This window comes from Battus philenor, unplaced genomic scaffold (genome assembly GCF_028537555.1).
Source record: "Battus philenor isolate CCGP_79_NKW_IND1 unplaced genomic scaffold, ilBatPhil1.0.hap1 SCAF_19, whole genome shotgun sequence".
In the NCBI taxonomy this organism is placed as follows: domain Eukaryota; kingdom Metazoa; phylum Arthropoda; class Insecta; order Lepidoptera; family Papilionidae; genus Battus; species Battus philenor.
The window spans coordinates 9,053,523-9,063,286 of record NW_027181681.1 but is presented as its reverse complement, the minus strand read 5'-3'; the positions used below and the strand labels follow the sequence as shown (position 1 = coordinate 9,063,286).

General features: G+C 30.6%; 2 protein-coding genes across 2 annotated transcripts; both read left to right on the top strand.

Moving 5' to 3' along the window:
• Positions 1–1,944: 1,944 nt before the first annotated feature.
• On the top strand, positions 1,945–3,378 carry LOC137921631 (uncharacterized). The gene is made up of 3 exons (XM_068764430.1): positions 1,945–2,301; positions 2,382–2,617; positions 2,713–3,378. Exons 1-3 carry the CDS (start codon positions 2,101–2,103, stop codon positions 3,113–3,115), a joined length of 840 nt encoding a protein of 279 aa, XP_068620531.1. The 5' UTR covers positions 1,945–2,100; the 3' UTR covers positions 3,116–3,378.
• Positions 3,379–3,565: 187 nt separating this feature from the next.
• Positions 3,566–5,869, top strand: LOC137921562 (uncharacterized). The gene is made up of 3 exons (XM_068764359.1): positions 3,566–3,904; positions 4,151–4,383; positions 4,727–5,869. Exons 1-3 carry the CDS (start codon positions 3,698–3,700, stop codon positions 5,121–5,123), a joined length of 837 nt encoding a protein of 278 aa, XP_068620460.1. The 5' UTR covers positions 3,566–3,697; the 3' UTR covers positions 5,124–5,869.
• The last annotated feature ends 3,895 nt before the right edge of the window (positions 5,870–9,764 follow it).

Here is a 9,764-nt window from a genome sequence, read left to right as displayed (position 1 = left end):
GAACTGACAACATAGTCAACACTGGAAGTTATGTTGGATGTAGAAAGCTCGACCGGTCATTCTGGTAATCTTTGGAGAGGGTCCATTCCTTGATCCTGACGTTTATCACTTGTCATGATGAGATAGATGCAGCATATTAAAAATTATCCCGATTTTGTAAAATATACTTATCAATTTATGAGATCCATTATAATATTGAAAATACATAAAAAATAAGTAAGTAACCGACACAACACTTACAATATCACTTATGAACAAATATATAAACTCCATTATCGATGTTCTCGAAGTCCAATTTATCGTACAGCGTCTCCGATATCTCATTACTTGACTGAACACACATACGCACCTATAAAACGTAGTTACCGCGACTCGGTTGTTCGTTTATCAAATAATTCAGCAAAGTACATCGCCCTTCAGTCGGAGTTTACTATACCCAATTTATCAAATATACGCTAACGTCATTTTTATGACGTACACAAAATATTATGTTATATTATTGTAACAAAAAAGTTGTAATATATTATTGGTAAGGCAAATATATTTTTCAATAATATTGGTTTTTTCCTCAATAAAAAGCACACAATATAGTTTTTTTCCTCAAAATTATTTAACCTATATTATTAATTATAGTAACTCATACAAAGAAATTATTTAAAGTATTAAAATATAGAAAAACAGTTGAAATTAAAATGATACTTATGTAAAGTAAGTACATTAGGTAAAATGACAAAAATAGTAGAATTGGTTACAACCAATTAGTACTTCCATGCAGCCGATGAATCGTTTTGTTCATGTATCACCCTGAACACAAAGGCTCAATGATTTAAATAAAAGTCTTTGTCAAATATTTGTTAATAAATAAAAAAATTGTGTTTATGTGAAGATATCGTAACATTCTCTTTGTATCCTTTCTTTTTTCAACAGCAAAGCTAATTATATTAATTTATAAGATTAATACTAAGCGCCTTTTATATCTTATTTTATTTTAGTCTAGGATTATTAAGCTGAAAATTTCTAGTTAATATAGATACCAAGTTAATAGAAAATCTAATTTCTTTGTGAAATATTACATTACATAAGCGTTATTTAATTTCAGTTTTAATACTATAAGGTAAAAAATTAAATAATTACGTATGACTTTAAAATATTCAAAAAACTTGTTTGTATTTGAATTATCAACAAATTATAATAAAAGCTAGACGATACCAAGCAGATGGTGAATAAATTCCCAAAATTATATCTAACATTTACACGCTAGACGTCGAACTTTGATACATACTCGTTTTTATTTGAATATATTAATTCAAAAAATAATTATTTAAAAATCACCTTTTGAAATAAAATAGCAAATAGTGTTTTCTACTTATGTATATATTGGTTATAATTTGGTAGCATACATAAAGGTTGCTAGCATATATATTATATGAAGACAAATTAAATAACTTTAATTATTATTAATAAAAAAGGACATTAAATTTACCCTTTGATACGTAGTTTTTAATAAAAACTTATTTATATATAATAATATATTGCAATAGCAACACAGTCTTCAGCATGTGTTTAATTAATAAGTCAGATAATATAGTTTTTGGTGCATAAAAGTTTAAGCACAAAATCGTCTGTCTTTTTCCAAACCGTATGTATGTTTATTGTTGAATCAAAAGAAAGTATATTAAAAAATAGATTTTTTTGAGTTATTTCTAAATATTAATTCATAAGATTCTATTAGTTTATTATAAATATAATTAACGTTTATTGGTTTATTTTCGTCTTATAAACTTGAGATACAACTTATTATTTTTAACCTTGTTCTTGTTATATTACCACGCTTATTTATTTTAGACTGTAATGTATGAAATGAATATAATAACTTTATCTTATCACAAATAATATAGCAATACAAATACGAACGTTCTCCTTGCGCAACCTCGGCAACTGCTTTAATAAAAACAAGTAAAAGTTATTTAGAGCCACATATATATTAACGTATTACAACGATCGCTGTTCATAAATATAATTATATCGGTACAAGTATTTAAATTTCTTATAATACTGTTTTCACTTTATATTCAATTATAAAGGAATTTGTTTCTTACAATGGACCCACTGATCAAGATACCGTTAAGTACATGGCCAAAACTTCGAGAGTTGTTTAGTGTTAACTGGCCGAAGGGAGCAGCTGCATATTGTCTCTTAGACACTCAAATAAATTCCCCAAATCTAATTGAGAAATTTAACTTTAAAGTTTATTGCCCATTTGGAGATTTAAACAATGGATTTGTTGGATTGACAGACAAGGTATGTCGTACATTCCTGCATTTTTTTTAAATTTATAACTATTTATTAATGTGTATAACCAATTTATTTTAATTATTCAGAGTGGGTGTAGACAAGTTATAATTCAACCACTGAATGACACATCAAAGATAGAAGAGGCTTTATTAAAAACAAAAATCATAAATTGGGATAGAACAACTATAGTTCCTTTTGCTAGTCCTGGTGTTCTTCAATTACTTATTAAGTTGTCAAATCGAATCAACATTAGTATAAACTATGATGATGGCAAGGCAATTAAATATCTTTTTACGAAAAATTCTCTTAATTTTGACTTAAGGTAGGTATTATAATTCAACGCCATATATATAGACATCCCATACATACATCATTACATTAATGGTAATTTTTTTAATATTTAATTAAACTTCTCAGTATTCCTGAAGACGTTTACATAGCTCCTCTTAGATCAAAAGATATCGATATCGTTAACAAAACTTGGACATATGAAAACGAACATTCTGTGGAATTTTTCGAAACATTAATGGAAAATGACATGACCTACGTACTTTATAATATTGAAGATGATAAACCGCTTGCGTGGATTACTATTAATGAAGCCGGAGCTTTGACACATCTTTTTTGTTTGGAACTATTTAGAAGAAATGGTTATGCTGAACTTGTGACGAAATACGCATGCAATGATCTATTGAGAAAAGGAAGACATATAATAGCCTACACTATTGAGGAGAACGAAAAGCCTCAAAACCTTTTCGAAAAATTAGGATTTAAAAATATAGGCTATGATTATTGGATTGTCTTAAAAAGAATAAATTAAAAAAATATTAAATAATTTCTAGTATAATATAAAAAAAAAACTGGGCGAAAATATTAATCATCATAATCAGCAAATATACGAACTCCACTGCAGGACACTCGCAACTTTCATATATTAAGATATAACATAAAACCGTTTGGAACCGGACAGCCTTCAACGTTTTCCGACGACCTAAAGAAGGTCGTCTGTTAACCTTATGGATGAACGTACTACGCGCCTTAATATCGACTCTTAACTCTAGAACTTTGAGGCCATTAGTTTTCACTTCACACATTTCAACTTGTCAATCTGCTATCATTGATATATGGTATTATAAAAATAAAGTTCGTTTATTTAAAAAAAATTGTTTTATATATAAACACAGTGCATGACGTATTCACCACATAACGACTGTAATGTCATTGTTACTTAATAAGATTTAATACTTTCATAACCCCTAGTTCTGTATCATATTTATAAATACACGTCGAGTCAGATATATCGCGAATGTATAATAGCCGCATTGTCCTGTTATCTGCAGTCCGCAGAACGAAGCTGTACGGAGCGATTCAGGGTTATTTATTTTAAATAATTAAAGTGAAAATGAGTGAAGATCCGTTAGTGCATTTACCAGTTGATCGTTGGGGAGAGATGAAGAATATATTTAGATCAGACATGCCAAGGAGTATCTCCGGTCTTACCATACTCGAAACTTTAGAAGAAATTTTAGCACTCGATCTTGATTATGGATTTAAAGCGTATTGTCCTTATGGAGATTTGTCAAATGGAATGGTTCTTATTAATGTCAAGGTAATATAAAACCAGTCTTAACGTAATAAGTGTCATAAATTAAATACATTGTCATTTTCCTTACCTTAAAATCGTATGGATTTAAAGTCTTTTGACGAAAGTATTATCTGTTGGATAAAAAAGTTGATTTTGTTATTTGTTTACACATGATATTTAAACGTTTATTGAATCCGTTTAATATTTTGTTAAATTAAGTCTATTTTTATATGATATATTATAAACTTAAGGAATTTTTAACGTTTTCAGAACAACTTTATCGAAGTTGTGATACAAACGCCCAACGATGATACACAAAAACTAGAAGAAGCACTAAAGAATACCAAACTGATCGATTGGACTCAAGAATTTGAAGTTCCTTTTGCACCGAAACATGTGATAGACTGCATGATGAAAATAAACCTTAGCAAGAAGATGAACACACTTAAGGCTTTGACGGATACATTTATTTTAGATAAAAACAAACCACTGTTTGACGTAGAGTAAGTTTTAACCTTGAATTATTTCATAGCAACGAATAACATTATCTTTTTCCGCCAGTACTTTATCTAAATAATAGTTTGATTAAAGTATCTATGGCATACTAGATTACACGGTCTGTAAAATCTGTAATGCTTAAATAAACCATATAACTCGTCTATGATTTGCGAATATATCTCTATATTTAATAATTATTTTCATAAAATTCCTTTAATAAAAGTTATGGTCTTCCTAAAATATCATTCTGTGAATGGTACGTGATAAAAAAATGTATGGAAAAACCCAAATTTTAAATATTTATCGCTACATAAAATTAATTATAATAAAGGTATGATGATTTTTCAGAATTCCTGCAGGTTTAACGTTCAAACTCTTGACTCTGAAATACGTTGAACTTGTGGATTCAAAGTGGCCGCATAGATATGCAGATTCGACGTGGTACTTCGAGCTACTTACCAAAGCCAATTTGGGATACGGTCTATTCAAAGACGACGAACTTATTGCCTGGGTATTCATCAAAGAAATGGGAGCTCTTGGTCATTTGTACACGTTAGAAGAACACAGGCAGAAAGGTTACGGTGAACTGGTGCTGAAATTAATTTCGAACGTTCTGTTAAAGCAAAAGAAATATGTGTTCGCATTTTGTGTAGAAGGAAATGCGAGCGCCTATAAGCTTTATCAGAAATTAGGGTTTCAGCTCTCCGGTGAAGCGGAGTGGTGTAGATTTATTCCCTCGTCATAATTTTATTCATCTAGTATAATTTAACAGGAAATTGTATTTTAACATACTCCACCGGTGTAGAGTTATAGAGTTATATTTGTATTTTGAAATGCATTAGTATGTGTACACATTTTAATTTATTTAACATAAAATACGAATCATGAATCGTCTAATAAGAATCGTGAGAATTGTCCCGATTAGCATTGACGTGAAGCAGATGCTGACCGGGTGACATTTAGAGAATAAATTAATTCTAAAAATGTTCATACATTTCTATTAATATGTGTTTGTATTGTATATAAATTAACGAAATAAATAATATTCTTTTCTATTTACCAAAAGTATTACACTAAAAATTATTCCAAAAGTAAGTTTGATTATAAAGAAATAAATTGTCATACTTAATTTCCCAAACATTGAGCATTTATTTGTCTAAACTACACCATCTAACCTGTATAACACGCCTTCTCTTTTACACACACGAAGCAATCATTTAAAAACAACCTTTCAAAATTCAACTTATGTAACAACGTATATGTATCTTTATCCTAAAACTGTCTGTGTTAGTGATATTAATTTTTGTTCTTATTTATACTGCCAAACAATGCATTGGCATATGTGTTATTTCAGGTTGAAATGTAGTTACTGACATTATTTGGATAATATGTTCAATGACATATTTCAAGGCGGCTACTTTAAGCTATAATCATATGGAAACAATGCCTACAGTTTATATAGCTAAATAAACACAAAATTAATAAAGTCATCCAAAAAACAAGTTTTTAACTTTATTATTCTTGTCTAAAATCCATGCAACACGCACGTATTAATTACTAAATAATAATTAATATATGTTTAACATAACTATATACCATCAATAAAAAAGTACAAATCATTAAAGGAAACTGATATCTTATATTTTTGACGCAGAAATCATTCCATGAATTGTAATTAAGAGAGATAAAACAAAAGTTTTATGTTTTAATATATTGTATAAACCGTACATATTACACGTTATGTATTGCTGTTTGCCCTTTAGTACTTATATCATCTCCAGATCGGAGGGTAGGACGTTAAAGCCGCTTAGAGTAAATGCTACATATATATACATTAACTAAAGCCGAGAACATTTTCAAAACTCTTTCTAATGCTATTAAGTTACAAATTGGGAAGTGGCCAAGCCCTTTCGATACTTTGGAAGAAGCTGACACTTTAAACAATTACAGCATTCAGATTCGTTGTCCCAGAAGTTTGAACCAATACTAAATAGGTTTTATTTATCGAATTGTATTTGCACACTTTACATACATAATTAAATTACGAAACTCTTACTCCTACTCTTACGTGATCTCTTTGACTTTCGCTCAACGAGCCATGGAGAGGGCTACGCTCTGAATTTCCGAAAATATTTACGAGATCGAATCCGGATTGAGGAGAAATATTGAAATGAAAATAACCGACTTAGTCCGGCGTATTAGCAAATGACGTGGCATTGGATAGTCTACATAGCACCCAGAACAGATGACCGATGGGACCTTAAAGCTCTGAAGTGGAGACTAGATTGATACGAGAAATTGTTAAGATCGTTAGATACTGGAAACAGGCCGCTTTCAATCAGTTTAAAGTATCTATGAAAGAAGTCTAGTGGACGTTCTTTAATTAAAATAATGATGATAAGATACAATATTACAAATTAAATTGTTAAAATAGAGAATTAAGTAAAAAATCTATTAAAGACTGAGTATGCATCGTCATTGTACCCAACTCCCTATAATTAAGTAAGACTCAGCAACAGTTGGTACTTAGTTTAGGCAAAATAATAAAGTCCTCGTCGCATAAACCAGGGAGGCGGAGAACGATTTAATTACCATCCTACTCTTAGCAGACTACATCTCTTATTATAAGGCTTCAAAGATATAATAAAAATATTATATTAGAAAATCACGTTTTTCTGATATAGATGTTAAGTATTTCGATTAAAAAATATTGATGTACAATATAATTATTGGTTAACTGACATGTCTTAAATTATTTTTACAATTATAATTATTTAATATATAATTAATAATAATAATTATGATAACTCAAGTTGAATCTATCTTGTATATCTTATTGTTTCACTTTAACAGTACTTCAAAGAATTGTTAACTTAAAATTTATTTAAAAATAAACTATAATGAAACAACTATAAATTTGTTGGTTTTAATTTTTTTTTGTTAATGCCACCGTATCATGAAAAAGGCAAATCTTTTGTTTTTTTCTAGTTAACTCGATAGCTAAATGGAACATTCTGGAAATAGGCAACCTTAAACCTAAATTTGTTCTGCACTTTAATGATTAGAATATTATACGATAACCGTAAACTCGGACGTGGTATTTTAAAATAATATTGTCTTTATATTTCATGTAATTTTCATACTAACATTACAACTAGTAATTTTGTGTTAAATAATAATCTTTTAATTTAAAAAAGTATAAAAACAAAAAGGACAAATTTAACAATTAAAACTAACGACAAATATAAATGGCTGTTCATATTTGATAAATACCTTAACTTCAAGTTTTTTTGTTTCATTGTAAATGTAAGAAACAATTTCTTGTAGATTTTTTCGTTACAATAGCGCATTCCATATTAAGCCAACAATTTAATTTTAGTATATTCATACGAGTATCCACTGGGGCCTCAAAGTTCTGTAGTGGAGACCACCGACCGCCAGGCGCAGCGCAAGTCTTCCGCCTAGAAAGAAAGGAAGAAAAACTAGGGGTTATGAAAGTCTTTCTTACAGATGACCTTGGTAAAGTCGTTACTAGATGTTGGATGCAGGCCTTTAGCCATTTCAGCCGTCAGACTTGGGGCGTGAAATGATGATAATATGAATAACTGATGTTTGAAAAAAATCAACAACAATAACTAGAATAATAGCTGCCCCACTGGCTTTTAAGAATAGCCCTTTGAATGTACCACAGTAATATCTCTGAAAACACCAGTTACGTTATTAATACGTTAGTTCATTGCAAAATAATATTCAAGCCATTGAAAAGACCCGCGTAGATGCTATATATATAAACTGTTGCTAGCACTGTTAATTAACCATGTCGAAAATAAAAATACCTACAAATACATACACCTAAGAGATAATCGATAAAAATTTTAAACTCAAGGAGTGTTCATTATCATTATTTCAGCCGCAGGAAATCCACTGCCGGACATCGGCCTTCCCATAAATTCCTAATAGGAAGCGTTGCAATCGGTCGGCATTCAGCGTCATTCGTAGTAATTTATACTAAGTGTGAATTTGCAACCCATGATCTTAAATCCCAGCTCCTTAATAACTAATTACCATTACTCGATCTGAATAAAAAGCAAAATATTTTAATTTATTCGTGCTCAATATACACCTTCAAATATCGAGTGTAATTATAAACCGTTTCAAATATTTAATAACGCTATTGTAATAAAACTGAAGGGCTATGAATAGTAAAGAACGAACAACAAATTCAAACTGTGATGGGAACGTAATGAACTATGTCTAGACAAAACGACTAAACAAGTACAGAAATTCGGGTGACAGAGGGTACATGAGTGTTTTGTTCCAACATAATTATTATTCCCAGCACGTCCGGACCTATATTGTCAACATCCCCGAATGTCAAACGGACTATTATACGCAACATGCGCTGTCTATATAATATTAGAAGTAACTACTTCGAAACAAATTACTTGCTCAGTTTTTATCTATTACAAATAATAATTTATATCTTGTTGTTCCGTCTCATTTTTAGTTTACTTGAATATCATATCGTATAAATATTTTAATGTAGGATTTATTAATATATTATATAGCGATAAATTAACTAAAAGTCATATTAGTAAAAAAAATCGTCAAGCAAAATGATGTTATTAAATAATTCTTCGTTTTTTTATCGTTACAAGACGAGCAAAGTAATAATTAATATTTCACTATATTGAGTATGTTGAACATTAAGAAATATTATTCCTTTTTATTCCAACATATGTGGTAATATCCAAATGTTACAAGATAAATCGTGAAAAACTTTATTCATAGTTTATAAGTTTCCTACGTTAGGATACCCAAAGGACCTCTAGCAGGACTTTCATTTTGTGCTGCGATAGAAATCGTGCTTTTACTTAATTGGTTACTCTGAATAGTTTAATTAATCTAATAAAAAGCTTTTCGCTTGAAAATTAAGTAAAATGTGTTATAAAAATAGGAGACTAGAGAATAGAGATCTTTTTGATTGCTACTTGATGTATTAGAAGCTATGCTGCTAGCCGGTCAAGGGTTTGTGCAGCTTCATCAAAATTGAGCCTGTGGAAACAGAGGTCCACGAACTAAAAATTTTACGCTGGGGATCGTACCTCTCAGTTGCGTAGGTGCATAGTGTAATAAGTGGGGTGTAGTGTGTGTAACACGAAGCGAGGACTACTCGGCAGTCGGGAGAGACACGGGCCTCTCCGGACCGCCCTCGCTTGAACGCGGGTTAGGCGGACGCGGCCGCCATGTCGTGTGTGAGTAGTGCATGACATATGCATCGAGACCACCGGGGCGCGAAGTAAGGCATGTATCCTAGCGTCGGGACGGAGGAGCGGATATTATTTAAATTCCGCTTTAAGGGCGGTGAGAAGGGCCGCGTGGGAGA

Coding starts and splice junctions, on each gene's coding strand:
- LOC137921631 (XM_068764430.1), top strand. CDS start 2,101: ATGGACCCACTGATCAAGATACCGTTAAGTACATGGCCAAAACTTCGA. Junction 2,302..2,381: donor TTGTTGGATTGACAGACAAG/GTATGTCGTACA, acceptor TTAATTATTCAG/AGTGGGTGTAGACAAGTTAT. Junction 2,618..2,712: donor TCTCTTAATTTTGACTTAAG/GTAGGTATTATA, acceptor TAAACTTCTCAG/TATTCCTGAAGACGTTTACA.
- LOC137921562 (XM_068764359.1), top strand. CDS start 3,698: ATGAGTGAAGATCCGTTAGTGCATTTACCAGTTGATCGTTGGGGAGAG. Junction 3,905..4,150: donor TGGTTCTTATTAATGTCAAG/GTAATATAAAAC, acceptor TAACGTTTTCAG/AACAACTTTATCGAAGTTGT. Junction 4,384..4,726: donor AAACCACTGTTTGACGTAGA/GTAAGTTTTAAC, acceptor ATGATTTTTCAG/AATTCCTGCAGGTTTAACGT.